Source organism: Dicentrarchus labrax, unplaced genomic scaffold, assembly GCF_905237075.1.
Source record: "Dicentrarchus labrax unplaced genomic scaffold, dlabrax2021, whole genome shotgun sequence".
Lineage (NCBI taxonomy): Eukaryota > Metazoa > Chordata > Actinopteri > Moronidae > Dicentrarchus > Dicentrarchus labrax.
In genome coordinates, this window is record NW_026136714.1 from 20,479,954 (window position 1) to 20,500,520 (window position 20,567).

A 20,567-nucleotide genomic window follows, 5' to 3' on the forward strand; every position below is an offset into this window, starting at 1 on the left:
GTTTACATGAAACCTTTTACTTTGAACCTTAACTTGTCTTTGCTTGTCTTACCCCAGACTGTATCGCACATTTAAGGATAACAAATATGTGTACATGCTGCTCGAGGCCTGTCTGGGTGGAGAGATTTGGAGTCTGCTCAGAGACAGGTACACAAGACCAACCACCAATCGTTGCCACTGATGCAGTTACATTTTTGAAACGTTAACAAAATCACCATATTTAGCTTGTCTGTAAAATACCATCATTTCACCAGCATTGTCATTTTGTTGCTGGATAGTTGCGTAAAGTGGAGGTGCTATTGTTAGGTTACCACTTAACAGGGAACCTTCTTGCAATAAGTAATGTCAGGTCTGGTTGTCATAAATCACTGAATAAGGGCTGCCTGCAAGTGGGTTCAGGTGCATTTGTGTAATGAGACCACTTCTGCTGCTTCTCTGCAGCATAGGATGTGACCCCGCTTGTCAGCAAAAAGTTTAAATTTGGCTTTCTTGTCTTTAGGGGGAGTTTTGATGAGTCCACTGCCAAATTCTGTGTCGGCTGTGTCACAGAGGCTTTCGATTACCTCCATCGCAAGGGTGTCCTCTACAGAGACCTGAAGCCTGAGAATCTTATGCTGGATACTGAGGGATACATCAAATTAGTGAGTGTGCTACCAGACTGGACATATTCTGTCTTTAAAAAACTGCAACCATAGCTGGCAGGCTGTTCTTGTTCTTAGATCCTTATTGTACAGAGCTTGAGGCTCTGTGATGAGCTGTGTGTTCGTAGTAGCTAGTAGTAGTCAAATTCACAAATGTGCATTGTAAATGTGGCTGGCAATTTAGGAAGCCTGCCTGGTATCACCAGACTAATTCACAAATGGTTATTAGTCTGAAATCTCTCATTTCAATTTGATTTACAAGGGGCTGCAAACCAAAAATTGTCTGGACGCAATTGGATAGTTCTACAACAAATTGGAGCAGTGAAATGTGACCACCAACTGACTTTTGTGGACCAATGATGCTCCTCTGTCAATCATTGTGTAAATCTGCCCCTGGCTTGATCCAGTTCAGTTTGAATGGAAGGGTGGCCAGACGCATCTGCCAGAGCAAATGAAAAATCATGAGCTTGGCAGATTTGTCTGGTTCCCGAGCTTAAAGTTCCTCTTTCTAGCTTTTATGTATTTAATTGACTGCCGTTTTTACTATGTACTCATCAGGGGGTTTTATGAAATACAGACCTTAAAGGCTTCTTAATGGTCATTATTAATGTATTATGGTATTTTTCTGGCAAAGCCAAAAGTTTCCTAAATGGACTGTTTAGAGGTAACTAATCAACTCTGCCTTTCCAGGTTGACTTTGGTTTTGCCAAGAAGATCAGATGTGGCCAAAAGACATGGACCTTCTGCGGGACACCAGAGTATGTGGCCCCTGAAATCATCCTCAACAAAGGCCACAACTTCAGTGTGGACTTCTGGTCTCTGGGTATCCTGGTGTTTGAGCTCCTTACTGGCAGGTTAGTGCATGTGGTTATCTGTGCTTCCAGTCTGCAGCTAGGCTTTGTTGGAGTAAAGCACCTTATAATCATCCTTCTTCTAGTTATCACTTCAATCTCCTTGCTGATTTGCAGTAATTATTGTTTGCTGACTGGAACAGTACTGCGGAAAAGCTTCAATACAACAGCTAAATCAAAGGCTTAAAGAAATTAAATCTCTGCCTTTTTTCCCCTCCACTCCAAAGTCCTCCTTTCTCAGGGAGTGACCAGATGATGACGTACACTTTCATCTTGAAAGGCATTGAGAAGATGGACTTCCCCAAGAAGATCACCAAGAGACCTGAGGACCTCATACGCAAGCTATGCAGGTACAAGATCACACAGGCGGGGCAACAGTTAAAAATGAACCTAAATCTACCACTTTTACTCAGCCACTAAATTTCTCGGAACATAATCTGATGATGGTTGCTGACATGACATATTGCGAAGAGGAGACAAATGGTACCTGAAATGGGTCTGAATCATGTAATCCAGTCAAAATGCAGCCTTTGAGTGTTAAGTTAAACTGATATGCAACTAAATCAAGAGATGGCACTGTCTTCAAACGTCTGTAGACTTTGAATTTACCTCAACAACAAAATGCCGATCATAAATATTGATGTCCTGTATTTGAACAGCCCATGAAAGTAAGCAAGACTACAGAAAAACAGTTGTTTCCCACCCTGATCTACTTTACAGGCGAAATCCCTCAGAGCGACTGGGGAACCTCAAAAATGGAATAACCGATATCAAGAAGCACAGGTAAGAAGGAACTGACTCATTTTGTTGTTGATCTCAGTGGGAAGATTAGCCTCGCAAATTAGCACTGATTGAACATTATGAATGTGGGCCAGTGGTTTATGACTTCAGCAATTAGATAATCACTGAACACACTGTACAAGAGCAGTGGGATGCAAAACATGTTCAAAAAGCTTATCACACCATTGGACTTTAATACAGTCTTCATACTTACTCTTCTTACTTCTTACTCTTCACACTGGGCCTCCTTTCAGCTGAGCATTTCCCCAGGAATAAGGGGTCAACTTCTGGGCAAACATTCCCTTGTAACAGAATCAGTCACACAGTAACATCTGAGTAGCAAATTGTTCAGGGAAAGTACTGGCATCAAGCTTCGGTTTTAAACATTTGTCTATTTTGTGTTTGTGCTGGCAGAGTGAAACTCATGACTTAAAGATAGAGATGATGGAAGGAGATAGAGATTTACTTACGGACATGTTTTTATGTGCTCTCTATAATGTGTTTGAAGGTGGTTTAATGGCTTTAACTGGGAGGGACTGAAGGCGAGGACTGTACCATCTCCACTGAAAAGAGAAGTAAGTATAGATATCTATCCAAACTTGTAAAACTATTAGTCTTTGCAAGTTCTAATACAAAGCAAATATAATGACAGATATGCTATGTGTATGTGAGTTTAAACTATTAAAGTGAAAAAACTGGCATTTTCTCCAACAATACTTCAACTACTGTTGAATTCCAAAACTGAATTAGTAATTCAAAAAGTATCTCAAGAAATCAATCTGTCACCATTTCTCCTTCATTAATTATCTTACACAACAGCTTACAGGGCCGACAGATCACAGCTACTTTGACAGCTACCCTCCAGATGAGGACAGTCCTCCTGAGGAGCTGTCTGGTTGGGACATGGACTTCTGAGACCTTCTGCTCCATGTTTTCATTATTTTGCTTCCATTCTACACCTGAATGACCAAAACTTAACAGGCAAAATGGTTTTCAGGTGACCTTACATCACCTTTGGCAGCCATGGTGGAGGTCCTCAGGTTCTGGGCAACACTTAGCTGCAATTAGCTGGTTAATTTATGAATTTAAGATTGGCTGTCTCAACCCAAACGGACACTTATTGGAGAATTATCCTTTGAGTTTGACTGTGAACAGGTGTTAAATTGTTTAACAGCTTGTTATGTATAACTACCACTGTCCTTTTGGTTAATATATCGAACTGGCACTACACTGGCTAAGTATAATGTAGTGCTAATAGTGGTAGTAGTGGCATGTTAGCATTAAAGCTAATGTCTGTAATACTTAGCTTAGCTACTGAGAATCTCTTCAATCTGGGGCAGTAAATGAACACTTAAATCCAACACAGCTGACAATGTTTGTGGGTGGGAAGCCAGTTAAGGATCATGTCCTTGTTGCTGCATTACTGTCCCTTTCTGAATGGTTGGGGCACTTGTTTAAAGCAAAGTAGGCATAGCAAAAACATCTGTGTCTGTTACTGTAGAGTTGGGTAATAAGAACCAGCTGTGCATTGAAACCAGTTCCAAAGTTATAACAACTTAGAATTCAGTTCATCCCCAAAGACAGTGAGTATTCGTATTAAGTATTCATGTGTAAACACTGATGTAGTGTTTATAATATGGCGGACAGGAGCTAACACTCAAAAGTGTTGCACAAAAGAAAACGGTGAAGTCAAGTCAAACAGCCAGTATTATCCAATTTAATCACTTAAGTGAGAGAGTGGTATGTCATTATTTTCAGCACATACTGTACCACATAGATACTTCACAACAGAGTGAAGCAAGTTAAAAAATGCAACATCAGATGCTTCATGTTTGTTGTAGTTTCAAAGTAATAGTAATAGTAACCAACTGTGTTGAGCTTAGATACCTAAGCTTTCATATTGCTTTGGAGTAAGTCTTGAAACAGATCAGTGTCCTGTGTCACAGTATTATGTTTGTACATTCCTTAATCAATCTACGCCCATATAATAATTTTTTACAGATACCTCTAAAATATGGTTTACAGACACTTGTCTCTGGGCCCTCGTGATGGCTCCAGATGTGGTTAGCCGGGAAATTAGTGGTGCAGCTGCAGTTTGTTTACATCTGCAGGAGGAATGGAAATGTGTGGGGAGGAGGTACAGTATGTGTGCGGAGACGACACTGCAAAAAGGCAAGCAACTTGACAACAAACAGAAGTAGAAATTTAACTGCTTAGACAGCATCTAACCACAATGCACTACTATCCCAAACAGGAAACACTTCTACAAAAAAAGCATCAAAGGTTCCTTGTGCCAACAGTGTTATCCCCACTGTCCCTCCACTGCCCTAAGTAGACACACAAAAATATGAACACCTCCACTTAAGTTATGAGTGTGAGCATCCCGCAGCAGGGTGCCTGACCTGAAGAAATATTTACCTTTTTGAAGCTGAGTCAACTCTGCGGTTCCCAGCTTCTTAAGGAGAAAGGGAGTTGTGCTTGGTCTGAGGGTGTTCATGATGTGAGGAGAGACAGCAAACTGAGCGGAAAACCTTCAGGGTTTGATATGAGGGGATTTTTAGGAGCTTAGGGTTAAAAAAAAGATATGTATTTTCCATTTTTAAACACTTGAGGTTTACAGTAAATCGTGTACCATGCATCTATGTATATACTGTATACTGTGAAGCACAAGCATCAAAAATACACAATTTATACAATCCAAGCTACTTGTTCTTTTATGTATACCTTAAAAACTGGGTGAGTGGATTTTGTAAATATTACATATATATGTATACATTGAGTGGTGAATGTGTGTGTACAGTTTGTACAGTATGTGATAATGTCTGTGTATGGAAGAACCTGGAATTCTTGGAGAAGCTGTGGCCTTAAGATAATGACTACTAATTTCAAGATACAGCTGTTTGTTAATATTTCAGATATAGTTTCTGTTTTTTAAAAAGTTGACTTTTTGGAATTGAATTAAACACTCTTCTTACATTGGTCAATTTAAATTGGGTTTTATGCCACAATGGATTGTTATTATTTATTTTATTTTCAGACCTTTCTCACTGTGGACATTTTGACTTGTCACACACAGGGGTATTTAGACATTAATAATAGCTGCATTTCATTTAGCTCAGTGCCAGGCCTAACCTGATAATCAAATTGCCACTTCATTCAACTTCATACATTCATCCTGTTCATGTTAGCCAATTTCTGTTTGGCAGGTTTTGCCCTAACCAAACAGAGTGATGTAATTTATTTAGACATTTTTGGTTGCTATTTTTCCTGGTTGTAGTTAGCTAGCTGTAAAAAGATGACATTAACATCCATAACCCTGCCCAATTGGGCAAACACCCGTCCTATTTGAACTGCTGAAGAAATCAGGTTAGCCACAGCACTGTTATTGAGCATGCTGGCTTACAGGGCACCTAAATAAATCCATCATCAGGGTCATTACACTTGCTTTACTGCAATGACAAGTCAAAATGTCTGCCACCAGAATGAGCTGTTTCTTAATTTGTGTGGTTTCATGACTGAACTGTACCTCAAAATAAAGTTTTACAAAAACAAATGTAACCAAACTGCTCGAAGTCTCTATAAATATATTTACTGAACATCGTTAGCTCTCAAACATATCAAATGTGAGTCTAAGCCTATATTCAGGCACTGGGGTTCAAACATTTGTAGTGCATTAGATCGTATCATTTAAGCACACATTTTACTGTAGTATCTACTGCTTCTGTCCACTGAATTTCAGAAATATTAATCTTGTATTTTATGCAGAATGGTACCAAGTGAGATTATAAAAGAAATACATTTTGCATATTTTGAGTTTGTGTGTTGTTTTGTGCCACTGCCCTTTTAAAACCTTCAGGTGTATAAACCAAAAGATCCTTGAAAGATCTAAGTCTTGCATACTTTTATTCATTTCTTTGAATGCTTTGTAAGGTTGGTCAGAGCTCAGAGGGGGAGACCTTTAAACAGTTCACCACACTTTCACATCAGTAGTGACAAATGTCCATCACAGATATAAAGACCATCGACACGTCAGAGCTTTTGATCCCCCTTTCCCAGACCACACCTCTACAAGATATGCAACATACAGAAAATAAATATTTGCATGTTAAAGGTCATTTCCATATACAAATATATTTTATGAAGCTTATTGTACAAGCATTTCTTTTTTTTACCTACAGCATAACATTTACAAGATAGGATTTAACAGTGAAGTAGAGTAAGCTCTTGTAAACTGCTGATATACTGTACTGCATATTTGATACTTGAACTCCAAAAGACATTAGTGAAGTTTAGAAATGGGTCTCAAATGCAGCAAAAGCAGAAGCCCCAAAAATGACTCGTCAGCAGTCGTCATGTCTGCAATGTTGTACTGGCACAACCAGAGGAAGCCACTCCATTCTACAGCATTGCTAAAATCTGTATTGGCACAAGATGAGGAAGCACAAACTGGAAAAAGTGTCAGTACAAAATATAAAAGTTAAAAAAAATCTGCCCTTAGCTATTGACACAAAATAAATGTCTCTGAAATATCAAAATAGTTAATTATTTGAAACACATTTTAGAATAAATTTAACTGGCAATGTATTACTTATCAAAAGAATATGCACTATGTTCACTCATTGTAGACTATTTTGTACCATTAAAAAACTATTCTCAGCCACTTGCTTTGACTTCAGCTTCATTGCAAACTGAGCTCAGTTCTCTGAATGACCGAGCCCCTCTGAACAGGTGATGAATCAAATCAAACTTTTTGAAAAGCAGAAATCCATCAATTCAAAAGGCACTCAAAGAGACATTAGAATGTCATCAACGTATAGTGAGCTATATACAAAAACAATGTACAAGTCTATAGAAAAAGGTTTGCTGCTATATTTCAGTCTATTTGCTCTGAATAAATATTTGATTTCATGAACTCTGACAATAATGCACAAACCAAAGCAAGATTACGACAAGTTAACTGCTCTTCCAGGTGTGCCTGTTGTTCAATGTAGACCTGACGTGAATACATGTTATCAAATAACACATCCCCTAAAGATTTATGTAAAATCTACTCTATACAGTAATATTTAAAGGCTTATGCAACCCAGAAAAACAGATCAGCTCTCCATGATCGTTCAATATATTAAATGTATTTCTCATCATTTTTGGTTTTTCATTTTTTTTTAAATGGGTATAATGCACATCTCATTTTTGTTTTCTCTCTATTTTCATCTTCATCAGTTTCTGTTAGCAAAAGCATTTATGAGCTCTCTGCCACCAGAGGAACCAATTTACGGTAAACTACAATTAACTTCTTGGAGCTAAAAACATAATTGTGTTTAGATGTAAAGAACATAAAATCCAGGTAAAAGTTCAGATTTTCAGCCCATTTCAACCTTTAAAATTATTATTATTTCAATGAAAATGGGTAAAAACCAAAAATGATGAGCCTAAAAGATATGTAAAGAAAAACGGATTGTAGTGTATATTGACTTGATACTTTTTTTATATTTCTAGAAGCTTTCTGGCAGTTTAAAATGTTTTTTCTTCATAAATGTCATTCTATGCTGTAAATGTGATACATCATTTTAAACATTATGTAATGACAACATGTTCAGAACTTTAACAATTCCAAAACCAACAAAGTTCAGCCTGATATCAAACTCATAGTATTAATCCTCAATGCCTGCCAAGTCCCATGACTTATTTGATTTCTTTCTGAACTTATCAGGTCCAACAAAGGTTTCAAGGTTTCCACACAAGCATCAAGTGGCTTTTAGAGTCCTGTGGTTTTACACTTGTAATAAACACATGGTGACAGCCCTTGTTTAATGTAGTAGTTTCTCATTTTGATATGCTTTATCCCTTTATCTTTAAAAATGACATCTGAAGTTGACTTCTAAAGCTTGAACATTTTCTTGGCGAAGCAATGGTGTAATGGGTCCCCATTCCAAATGTTAATGAAGACCACATATGAAAGGTAGCTTACTCTTCCGCATATAATAAACTCTTAAAATGTGGGTTCTGTACAACAATGGAGCAGTGATCTAAACACAAATATGTACGGCTATCTACTGTACCGCCTACATCATAATTCTGGCTTTGGAATCTAATATATCTCTCTATAGCAGCCAAGCCAATAATTATACAATAACTTCTCATATAGTGAATAACACAGTGATAGTACAGACATAAATACATACACATAGTAACAAAAACCATGCAAGTGTGAGTCTGACTTTGTGGTAATGACCAAAGGCAACTTCAAGCTATGAAGGAGAGAAAAATGAGAATGACCCCCCTCCTCAGAGGCATCAGTTCAAACTGAGGTCATTTTTCCTGAAAAGTGTTTTTTCCTTCTGTTTTTGTCTCTCTTATGCCTCGCTGGTAATTGTATAGCTTGATAGTGAGTCCATGATTGCATTCATCCTGCTATCACCCAACAGACAGCAGTGATGATGAAGACATAGAGATAAACAGTGGTGCTGGTGGTAAAATTGGAGCATGGAGATTTGACTTTCCATTCCAGTTCTCTTCCACGAGGATAACTCACACAATCCATTCCTTCCCGTGAACGGACCAGTCTCCTCTTCACCTGGAACAACAGGAAGTACTCTCCTCCAGTGCAAAAGGGAAGTTGCGTTCAGCGGGTGTTTGTAAGTGAATAAGTGTATGACTGAAGAAACAGGAGGAGAGTGTCGTTCAGGCTGCATGAGTTGATTTTTTTTTTTTTTTTCTGTATGATGAGTTTTATGTGAACAGGCATTGAAGGGAAAAAACTATCTACAGGCACAAGAATCTACAGTCATGTTGGGGTAGACTTTCAGCACCACGTTCTTGTCCTCATCAAAGAAGAGGATGCTGAGGGAAGACATCTTTTCTGGGACGCAGCACGGCTCAGGGATGCCTGGGACGACGCCCACTGCCCGCACTATACTCTGGATGGTGGCATGGTTAGAGGGCTTCAGAGCCTAAAGCAAAGGGACAAAAGGTATTTAAAAGGGTTCTTTAAAATTAAACATTTTCCTTTGACAATATTCAGTAACGCATTCATGGTTCGCTCTGTAGAGTAATGTCATTGTTTTGCATATTGCTACATAGCTTAAAAAGAGGAAAGGTTTCTTACAACATAGTTTTGACAATGATTCCTCTCAGGAATACTCAAGTAATATGCCAAGATCACAGAAAAGAGCCATCACTAAAAGGAAGTCTGACATAAAAAACATTAAGAGACATGAATTTTTTTAACCACTTTACCAAACTTATTTGAAAAAAAAAAGAAGCAAAGTTAACAGTTTAGTTAGTACCCAAATTGGCCATTACTGACATCTGTCACAGTTGAGAACAGAGAATGAGTTCCTTATTCAGTTTTTAATACCTTACTTGCCGTAGTGCATGCATAAAGTTCAGGTGTGCTCATTTTTGGTTTTACCTCCAAATAAAGTGCTTTAGATCATCTTAATGAACTGTAAACCTGTCTGACTGTTCATTTTGTGCCCCATCCGACTTTGTTGTAGTGATGTTGTTATCTGAGCAATTACTTTTGTTAGTACAGTATTATCATAACCAATGAAATGGTGGCCAAATCTATGAGAATATACCAGGATTTGCCATCAAGAGTCCTAGAGAGCCTATTACTACAGCATTCATCTTTTGGATCACAAAGGATATTGTTCAGTGCATCCAACGAGCAGCTGCAGGTAGATCAAAATCTGAGTTCTAGCTCTATCCTTAGCAGTCCACACACCTGATCAGCTGGTTCATGTCTTAGCAGGATAAGACATAAGGGACAGGGCTATTCCCACACTTTGTAATAAACTAGGCAGAGCAGCTCTTAATAGTAGCCATTTAGCAGCTTCTAAAGCTTTAACCTGACAAAGGAGCAACATCACAGGCCTGTCTGACTGAGCAGCAAACCTGCAGGAGAGGGAGGGGGTTGCCTTACGCCCTAGGCCCTACTTCTGGGACTAATTACATCCGACTACAAAGGCAGGAGACTCCGAGGTAATGAATTAAGTGGATGGAAGTTGTGCATTCCGGCGATGTTTAAAATACCTGTGATGTTATCTTGTCACCAGGGCCACAAGCTATGAGGGGAGCTGATGTTTAACATCAGTTGAAGCACAAGTTTCTTTGTTTTTCTCACTTCTTTGTAAGTTCCTTTAAATGTGTAAAATCATGTGCTATGTCGTCTACAACTGAACTGAAACTTTCAAGACTGGCATGAATTACCGGAGTTGCTTCCTTCAAGGTCTTTATTCGTTCTCCTTGAGCACGGTTATAAAGTTTTATTGATTTTTGATGTCAAGGTCAGCCACCTGCTCCCCAGGAAGTTGTACAAGGACTATTTTTCACTTCTTGTTACAGAGGCATTTTCGATTACATCATCAGTAGTTTGACCATTTGACTGCATGTTTAGTCCAGTAAGGCTTCAGTTTGGACTTTCTTTTGTGGAATTATATAAATTAAATTCTGATGCATATCTGGAAATATCTTAATTCCTAAGATATACCGTAGAACTGAAATACATGAAGGAGAACTTCTAGCTGTGCGACCACTATAACTAGCATATCGTGACATGTGAAGATTAAAGCAGATGGCATACATTTACATCTGTTTCTTTAGTATTATCATCTATAATATAAGACAGATAGGCTCCAGGGACTTCTGATGTTAATGTTATCCAGGTGAACATACTACAGAGCGGTAACGGCAATAGTAAATGAGGGACTGAAAGCTTAATGGCCTAATGTACTGATAGTTCAACATAGCCTGTTTTATTTACATAATATATACCATAGTGCTTGAAAAAGCACAGTGTTTGAATGTTAAACATACAGTAGTCATCGGTACTGTATATTGAGTTCTGGTGTTATATCATGTGTATTCTATGCATCAGTAAACATTTATCTGAACCAGAGCATTTAAAACACATTTATATACGTTTATATATACCCGGTGACAAAACAGATTAGGATGCTGGCAAAAACTGAAAAAAGGTTCAAATTACAAAAAGAAGAAATAAGGCCTTTCCAAGTGGCGGTGACCATCACTTGGTTTCCAATTTGTAATTTGAAACAAGAAGGTTACAATAACTGTTGGAAGTATACCCCAGTAGTGCAGTGGTTCCCAACCCTTTTGGCTTGTGACCCATAAAAGCAAAGCAAAGTCTTGTAACCTGTTGTCACAAGTTGCATATGTCTTTGGGTTATGAAATAATCCCGTAATGTGGTCTACTTTCCAGTTACTGACCCTCGGGTTGGGAACCACTGCAGAAGTGCACTACAAGACTCGGAATCTCACCTTTGGCATGGGGAACTGGCAGGACCCTGAGCAGTAGTAGGCATCAAACGACTTTGGTGAAATAATCCATTCACTCCATCCAATGTCAGCAAAGTCCACTTTTAGGTATCTTCGAGCGCAGTTCCTGGGCTCGTTCCACTGCTTCTTTCGCGCCTTTTTTATCGTCTGCTCGTCAAACTGCAGGAGGGGCATCTTGTGCCGCTGATTCTTGCGTGTCTTTTTACGTGGCCGACGGGCCTGCTTGTTTTCATAAGGTTCGTATGGACTCGTCTCATCCCACCCGGTCGTCTCGTAGGGGTACTCGGGCCCGGGAAGTTCATTGTTTTGCAACGGGAGCAGAACGTTGACCGAGCGCTTGTGCCTGGGCTGCGGCTGTTCTTGTTCAGTGTTGTTTCGCTCACGCAGTCCAAGTTTATGGAAACTGTGTGAAATGGAGCCCTCCCCTCCCACCGGATGGTGTCTCTGGAGGGTGGCTACCACACTTTCAGGTTCTGAAATGGCAGAGTCATTGGCGTAGACCAGGATGTACGGTGAGCGGTCCGACAGGAGCTTCTTCCACGGCTGGGGCCCTTGTGAAGCCACATCAATCCCAATCAGCAGCTCGTCGTGGTTTTTGGCCTGGTTGACCACACGAGTTATGTCCTTCCACTGCCAAGATATGAAGTCCCTGTAGAGGGTGGATACATTGATCCGAAAGTGTCCCAGAGTCCTCATCTTGTTATCCACAGAGGCAAAACTCCAGATGACCATGTGGATATGGCTGTGCCTCCGGGGGCCGTGGCGGCCACAGCTTTTGGACCTGGAGCAGCCCTGGGTGCTGTTCTGAAGGTCTCCAATGTAATAATGAAGAGTGGCTGACAGAACGTCTTCTGATTTGGTGAGGGAGGTGAGGTTGAAAATCTGCAGCTGCTTCTTGTTTATTGTACCTGTGTATATAATGAGTAATATTACTTATACAGCACAGTTGAGAAGGATTTCAAAAGTTAAACCATGGCCTTCCCTTATTAATTAAATGCATACTAATGATAATAATAATAATATGTATTTATATACCTTTTCCTGATCCAACATGCCTAGCCATGCAGATACTGGTTTTATTTGCCCAGGTTATGAAATGTCTGTCAGGTTTTCTACCTCCACCCCAATACAATGGTATTTGGTTTGAAAGCTTTCAAAAATTATCTTTAGAAAATTCAAAAGCAATGTCTTCTCAGACGCTCACCATTATGCTGTAAATTCCACAAAACACACTTAATAGTTTCTCTTTCTTCAAAAGGTAGTAGTTTCACTGAAACCCTTTTACAGTGAGGTCGGTGGATTATCCAGACTAACCAGGACAGGGTTCAAAACCTGGGTAAATAAAACCAAAACTATCTGCATGGCTAGATACCACTGAGGTCTTGAGAAAATTTGTTTTTAATTTGGGTGAACTGACCCTTTATATGCTATGACATGCAGCTACCAGGCGACAGGAGGCAGTATAATCTAACAAACTTTGACCCTAAATGGCAACTGGTCGTCCTTAATAGTGCTCGCGTCTAAGAGACAATAACACAGCGTAGCCTTTAAGCAATTTTGAGCTTAATAACATTAGAGTTACTACAGCAGTTCCTGGAGAATACACTAATAAAAGCAGCTTAAATGCAGAAACTCAATGCAGTGAAAATTCTGCCGCCATACAGACAGGCTGGGCAGCTGCCAGATGCTGGCCCGAGGGGAAATCTATCTCGACTATCTGACACTAAAATCTTAAGGTGTGAAAACAATTGTGTCCGCAAACAATTCTGAGCTGCATGCAGAGATCCGATGTGGAATCTCTGGTCCGGGCACAGGGAAGGAGTAACAGGTTGATCACATTTCCATGACTGGATCAACAGGTGTATTTCCCTTTCAGCTCAATAAACCTGCACGAGTGGCACCATTTTCCACCAATTCTTTATAATGTCAAAAGCTAAATAGGATAATAAACATGTTTATACTGAAATGTATATGTATGTGTAGGTTGTTTTTTTTTTTTTTTTTTCCAAATATGCCCCTCACTGTGCGCACATTCTGTGGCCACACAGCTCGGTGCACTTGCAATGTGCGGATAATTCCATGTGAGCAAGGCAGGAGACGTTGCCAGATTCAGTTTACATTTACCAAAATTCATACAAGACATGCAGGTATGCATTTGGCGACTGGTAGTACTCAACTAAGTGTTGTTAACGTGCGTAAAATGTTGGATACCTACCCCAATGCGCTTTGAAACTGCGGACAGTGTTGCCGTCCTTGAAGGGAAATCCAGCCCGGTTGTACTTGGCGTAAAGCATCTGCATGTGTTCCGTCATTGTATCCTGTAAAAGCAGATCCTGGTCGTCTTTCGCAGTGTGCTTTTTATCCACCGAATGCGTAAAATCCACCTTTCGTCTCTCGGGGAAATTGTCTATTTTCAGCATCGCGCAGTATCCAACGCACAGATAACTCCATCCATAAAGCAGCACGACCACAAACCGAGAGTAGAGAGCCATGCTTGAGCCAAAGCGAAGGTAGCAGCAGAAAAAATAAAAGTTGTGGAAAACCTAGCACGTTTCCAAAAGTGATCCCTATCTCCAAAAAGACATACCATCACCTGAGGAGCCCTCCTCTGTTAGAAAATGATACCATCACCTTTGACACCAGTCACAGCAAGACAGGAAGGTGGGCAGGGGAAAAAATGAGAGCGTTATCCAAGTTGTCTCTCTGCTTTTGGTAAGCTGCAGGTCTAAACGTGCTTACAGTCAGTAAATGACAAAAGTTCCGACGCACAGCAGAAGGTGTAATTGAGCAGATGCGGGAGAACTAAGCTTCTAAAACAGCGACGCTCCTGGTTTTGTATCCGAGCTTTGAGCTGATTTCAGGACCAGCAGTCAACCGTTCCCCCGTCTCAGCTTTCATTGAAGGTAAAGCATGTTGTGCTTGGTATTATAGGGCTTGTGGGACCAGCTGGGTATTCCTCTCTAACACACGTACACACACGTGCACACACACACACACACACACACACACACACACACACACACACACACACACACACACACACTCAGAGAGAGAGAGAGAGAGAGAGAGAGAGAGAGAGAGAGAGAGAGAGAGAGAGAGAGAGAGTTTCCTGTTAGAGATACTTTTACGCACATTTAGCCAGGGGACAAATTATCTCATGTTATCAGAAGCTGAAGGAGGCTGTTTTGATAAGTTGATAAGAGGCGGATTTTTAAAAAATGTTTTATTAAAGCGATTTATTGCACTGACTTCCACTGCTGCCACAGAACAGCCCCTCCATGCGTAATTTCTACTCCGCAGAGCTGTGCGTCTGGGCCGCGCTGCTGAATGAAGCGGCTTATTGTCGGCATTAAAGGCTCTCTCCCCTATTTAGTTTAGTTCAATGGAGTTAAGCACACACATCCTGTACCATCACGGTCCGATCCGGATGCTGTACTGTGCCCCCCACCCTCCCCACCGTCCCCCAAAACAGCCCATCCAGGCGGGGTTTAAACACCCCGTCCAGCCGCCCTCCACCCCCCGCCACTGGGCTTCTCTTTCAGGGGCACTCGGGAGGAAATGATTAGGGCATTTCACCGCCCTTGGACATCTGATGGCAATAATATTAGCATGCCATGTCCTTCATAGGAGTCAACATACTGAAAGGGTTTAACCCCTTCAACTGGGAGGAGATGGGCAGGAGGGAACCGATAAAGAAAAACAACAAAGCAGCAGCAAAAAATCTATCAATTAATCTGTACTTTTTCAGACCTGTAAAAACATGCTTTTTATGTTGTTCTTAATACTTAAAATTAAGAAATAAATCATAGATGGAATGTATTTTTACCCAGAACAAAGATTGGATTGTCCCCGTAACTTATATTGACCAGTAAGAATAGGAGGGATGATCTGACTATTATCACTGTTGTATTACCAGACTTGAAAAATGTGAACCTACCCTTTAACATAAGGCCTGCTTAACATTTTGAAGTGCCTGCAGGTCTGGTATATCCAACAAAGGAACTCAATCAAGAAATTCACCCTTATTCAGATTGTTTAATTAACTAAGGGTATTAATTAATTCTTTTTACATACCTGGCAAAATGTTTTCTTTTGATTAAGATTATATTGTTGCATTGTCTCAACAGCATTATTGTTACCAGCCTCCTGCTGGTAGATTCCAAAGTCCATTGTAATCATCTATCCATGACAAGTCATGTACATTTAAAATGAAATCGCTCATCAAAAGCTGCAACCTAAAATGCTACTTTGGTCAACACTGTAATTTTTATGCATGAATTTTCACCATGCCATAGTGTTCTTATGTTTGCTTTAAATTAGGGTTGATGCAGAGCTTGGTAATGCTGATGGTAATGAAATGCCAAACCCAAAAGGTTTTTTGAAAAAGAGGGCTGAGCTTGTTACATGGCAAAGGCTAAAGAGTGACTGTACTATCTAAGGCCCAGTTTAGTCTGAATCCACCTCTTTACCTCATGTTGTGTATATTAGGGGCAAGTCAGGCCTCAAACTAATAAAACCACGCTTCAGTTAAAACCCCAACAGCTTAAAAGCCCAATAAAAGAAATGAAGAAGGATATGGCCATTTAAATTAGATTTTATTGTGAAATCATTACTATTTACAGACACACGGTCTGTGTGGGTGAGTTCCAGCAACCTGTTTTTATATATTTTTTTAAGGTTTGTTCTTCCACAGAGTCAAGGCACGCTAAAAGTAGCCTGTGCATTTCCTGAGTGATACTTGTTTGTCAATCAAATTGCCTTTTTTTTCATGCGCACATCTGCTGTTTTCATTGCTAGGTGTTTGGTAATGACTGATGCCACTTTCAGGGAGGGAGAGCAGAGCGGGGCTGTTCCATCACCATCACTGGACCACATGAATGAGCTGTGGCCTGTAAACCTAAACAGCTGTAGATGAGCGTGAAATGTTCATTTGCCACCCGGTCAGTTACTTCCAACACATAAAAACAACAAAACAAAGCAGGGCAGATAGTGAGATAGTCAGGTGGATGGTTCTGGGATTACGACAGCCTTCGTCCCGAGGTTAAATCTGGCCTTTTCAAAAGAAGTCAAAGAGGACATGACCTTCCCAACGCCATCCCTCTGCCAAATTTCAATATGCTTCTCATCCTTGTTAGTCCAGTTAGTGTTTTCGAGACAATAGCAAAGACAAACCAGTTTCTTCAGAGCTGTTTTAACAAGACAGAAATACACATCCATTTAAAGACATACAACAACAAAAACGGATTTGAAGACAGACAAAAAATAAATTTAAAAAAGGAATGGTCTCTCTAGTCAATCACATTGTTTTTTTATGACCCCTCAAGACTTTCACAAACCTTGTTTCATCATCATTCCAAAGCATGACCAGAACTCACATCTTAAAAAAACAACAACCAGAAACCCACTGACTAAGAAAACCCCAAACCAGACCCCATTCCCTAAATCCCTGCTTTACAGAACCAGAACCCACATCCCAATGTCACCACACATATTGTTTCAATGAGGCCAACAGGGTCCAATTCCATCAAAACAGACAAACAGATGCAGCCAGTGGAAGGCTGCTCTGGTATCAGGGCAGCTGAGGAACATTAGAGGTTTGTATTACAATGAACTAATTTGTTTAAACCTCAAAACTTTCAAAAATAAAATTTCACCAGAATGGATGCAGGGGAAGTTAAAACAAGGGCACGTTAAATATGGCTGCCACAATGTCGGTTTATAAAGGACTAGTTGGAACATGTTGAAAGACAGCAAAGTGTATTTTTCTTTCTTGCTGAGAGTTAGATGAAAAAAATCAATACCACCCTCGTCTGTGCATTAAAGCTGCAGTAACTTAAAATAACTTGCTAAAATCATTGCGGAACTTTCACTAAATTCCGACTGTAGAATATGAGGAAAAAATTAGGAAAGAAAATCAGTTCCTCTGGCTCCTACTAATGCTCCTAACGACATTTGCAAGAATCCACTGTGCCTGAATGAAAACAACCAATCAGAGCCGAGAAAGACAGCTTTTCCCAGGGCCCCAAAGTGTGTATCATGTACTACTGTCAGAATATAGTGAAAGTTTCAGCAAAAACATGACAAAAAGTAATTTTTATAAACATTACCTACGGCAGCTTTAAATATTTAGCTACAGTCAGGAGACAGTTAGCTTAGCTTACTGTGAATGACTGGAAGCAGGGGGAGACAGCTAGCCTGGCTCCAAAGAAAAAAAAGAAAATCACGAAAAAAATAGTCCAGCACAACCCCCTCTAAAAACATAAGTTTTGGTTTACGGATTAAACAAACAAGATGAAGGCAGATTTTGTTACCATGTCCCCCTGTTTTCAGTCTAGATAGATTTTTTTTTATTTCTTTATTTATCCCGAGGGAAATTCAAGTATCCAGTAGCATACAAAAGTCTGTATGCTAATCTAAGTTCACCTGCTGCTGGCTGTGGTTTCATATTTACCATACATACATGAGTGAGGCCTCGGTCTTATCCAACTCTCAGAAAGAAAATAAGCATATTTTCCAGAAAAATGTCAAAGTATTCTTTTAAAGACTATTATTGTTCCAGTGAAAGGTAATATTGTTGTGAAACCATCATAAGAAACCTTAATTCTTGTTACTGTGCATCAATGCAGGACTACGTTGAATGCCTATATTTTACTCCATGGTTGGAAGTGCACAAAAATACCTCCACAAAGCTGGCACATGTGCAGGATGTTTCCTTGTGACTAAATGGAAAAAATGTTTTACCCCCAACTATTTGTCTGCAGAGTCTACAGACACATTTATGAACAAATAACAAAGACCCTGTAATTTGTTAGCTTATAGACATAGAAAATGTTTCTTGTGGGGCGGCTGATTCATACCAGGTGTTTCAATAACAAATGCAAAAAAATTGAAATCCTGAAATTAAAAGGGAGCAAGTTGCTAAAAGTCTTTTGTACTTCTTAAATGATTCCTAAAACAGGTTATTTGTAGAGTTGTCTTCCATTAAAAATGTCATAGTGAATGACTAATATGTAAATGATAGAGCACTTTGATGTCCTGTAAAGTGTGCCTTGCATCTGGGAACATACGGAATGCTTTAAGCCCATTACCCATTCTTCCAGTCCAATTGGAGCAACCGCAGCCTGGGGGAGGACATAAAAGGAACCCCCATCATCTTTCAAAGCTCTTACGCCTTTAATTTGTTTAGACAAACAGCCCAAAACATGCCAGGCCAAACGATGGGACAAGCCCGGGGTCCCCAAGCAGGTTCCTGCCCCTAACTAAGACTGCTGCTTGGTGAATACCAAACAAACTGAGCTGAACTTGGTTCTGGTCTTCAATAAATGGAATACAGAAGAATTAATTTAAACAAATGATTTTGTCGCTTTAGAGTAGGATAATGTTGCAAAATCTAAAGCAACATATATAATCTCAGGCTTTTTGCAAGAAAACTTCCAAGTTGTCACACTGGTCCATCCACTTCTTCCTTTGGGAATCCTCACTTTAAAGCCATTTTTTCACTGCAGCACCTCCACCCAGATGGCATGCATGATATGAGGGGAACAGTTTGTAAATGATGGTGCAACTAAAGCAACTCAGTCAAATTAGAGGCTTCCAGTGCTCTCCAATATGTGCCATATGTATGAATGTGTCGGCAGCAGCCTCTGAAGTTTAGACTGTCCTGATGTTGTGGTCGTAGATGACGACATGGATGTAGAGGTCGGACCGTAGAAACGTCCTGTTGGAGTCCTCACCAGGACCAGACTGGAACCCAACACAGATTTAGAGCAGTTAGTACAGCTTGTTTGGACAGCGTTATGTACAGTGCATAAAGGTCTATTAAGAATAAATTTAAAGTGAATTTCCACCTTGCTTCATGTGTTAATTGGTGTTTTTACTGTCTGCGTTTAATCAAGAAAATGTGCTTGAATGTGCTTTTGTGTGTCATTTTTTCCCATTTTTTCCCCCAGTTTCTTTCCTTTTTGCCTCTTGAATAGAAACCTTTTGCTCAAACTTACACTTTCAACCTGTGTGGATGCATCAATTCATGGCACCACTTGTGCCTTTCCATCGACTTTATGTACATTTATATACATTTCCTTCACTTTCGGTCCGAACCCACCTCTACAAATTAGGGTTTTAAAGCAGCATTAAGCATTTTTGACCACTAGGGGGCAGAAGATCTCTAAAGCAATTATATTCCGAACATACAACTGGTTTTTCAAGTTGTTCAACATGTGAGCAAATTGTTTTCTTAAAGCTTAAACACGCTTCTCTGGGCTAGGTGAATCTCCGGTCCGGAGACGTTTGCGTGACTGTTTCTTTTATAATTGTATGTACAGTTTGTATAAAGTTTTTTTTCCACTGCATTCCGAACTTGCCTATCGACAGGTATTGAATCAACCAATCAATTTGCTTGACATACAGGTCAACACAAAGCGTTACTTAAATCAGGAGGTGTGCACTCAACTCTTCTGCAAGCCTCTGCAACCTGTGGTTACCAAGAACACCTTTCTCTACGTAGGCTAGTGCTGGGCAGGTAGCATATAGTGCGTTTATCTGAGCATGTTTACTGAAAACAGCTGGCTATGGTTTTGTACAGGGGGTTAATAAGAGTCATAAGACTCAACCATACAGCGTATGTTTAACTGGAGAACTAAAACTAAAAAGAATTTAAAAGCTGTATAGAGCCTCCGAGTTGGTGTTAATTCTCAGTGGGTTTGGAACTATGAACACCTTTCCCATCACAAAGAATCAGTAGATTTAATGTGGATATAAGAAATGTCTTTTAATGCAGGTTTCAAATGTTAGAGCTGCCATAGATTAAGTATGTTAGCAATTAAACAAAACCGCAGTTATCCAGAACATCTCTTTATAATAACAGGTATATTAAAGGGGAGGCCAGCGCAGCATAATTTGACAGCGACTGTAACTGTTCATATTCCAAGATGTTTTGTGTTACTTTGAATGTCAGAACTGACATGGCCCCACCACTAAGATGTGAAGCCACTAGCAT

At 39.9% G+C, this 20,567-nt stretch overlaps 3 protein-coding genes across 3 annotated transcripts in view; 1 reads left to right on the forward strand and 2 right to left on the reverse strand.

Annotated features, from left to right (window-relative positions):
* The window catches only part of prkg2 (protein kinase cGMP-dependent 2), a 28,398-nt gene extending 22,573 nt beyond the window's left edge, over window positions 1-5,825 (forward strand). The window contains exons 13-19 of the mRNA XM_051422884.1: window positions 58-147; window positions 500-641; window positions 1,332-1,495; window positions 1,720-1,842; window positions 2,213-2,275; window positions 2,781-2,847; window positions 3,092-5,825. Coding sequence (XP_051278844.1) covers window positions 58-147; window positions 500-641; window positions 1,332-1,495; window positions 1,720-1,842; window positions 2,213-2,275; window positions 2,781-2,847; window positions 3,092-3,187 — 745 coding nt within the window. The 3' untranslated portion in view covers window positions 3,188-5,825. The remainder of the gene's footprint in view (window positions 1-57; window positions 148-499; window positions 642-1,331; window positions 1,496-1,719; window positions 1,843-2,212; window positions 2,276-2,780; window positions 2,848-3,091) is intronic.
* A 333-nt stretch (window positions 5,826-6,158) lies between these two features.
* On the reverse strand, window positions 6,159-14,568 carry bmp3 (bone morphogenetic protein 3). Its single transcript, XM_051422889.1, has 3 exons — window positions 13,788-14,568; window positions 11,555-12,480; window positions 6,159-9,222 (listed from the first exon to the last, which is right to left on the reverse strand). The coding sequence occupies exons 1-3, from the start codon at window positions 14,062-14,064 to the stop codon at window positions 9,031-9,033; spliced, it is 1,395 nt and encodes a 464-aa protein (XP_051278849.1). The 5' UTR covers window positions 14,065-14,568; the 3' UTR covers window positions 6,159-9,030.
* Window positions 14,569-16,150: 1,582 nt separating this feature from the next.
* cfap299 (cilia and flagella associated protein 299) overlaps window positions 16,151-20,567 on the reverse strand; it is a 73,731-nt gene continuing 69,314 nt past the window's right edge. The window contains exon 6 of the mRNA XM_051422895.1: window positions 16,151-19,315. Coding sequence (XP_051278855.1) covers window positions 19,223-19,315 — 93 coding nt within the window. The 3' untranslated portion in view covers window positions 16,151-19,222. The remainder of the gene's footprint in view (window positions 19,316-20,567) is intronic.

Coding starts and splice junctions, on each gene's coding strand:
- bmp3 (XM_051422889.1), bottom strand. CDS start 14,064: ATGGCTCTCTACTCTCGGTTTGTGGTCGTGCTGCTTTATGGATGGAGT. Junction 12,481..13,787: donor CAGTTTCAAAGCGCATTGGG/GTAGGTATCCAA, acceptor TTATATACACAG/GTACAATAAACAAGAAGCAG. Junction 9,223..11,554: donor GCCAGTTCCCCATGCCAAAG/GTGAGATTCCGA, acceptor CCTTTGCTTTAG/GCTCTGAAGCCCTCTAACCA.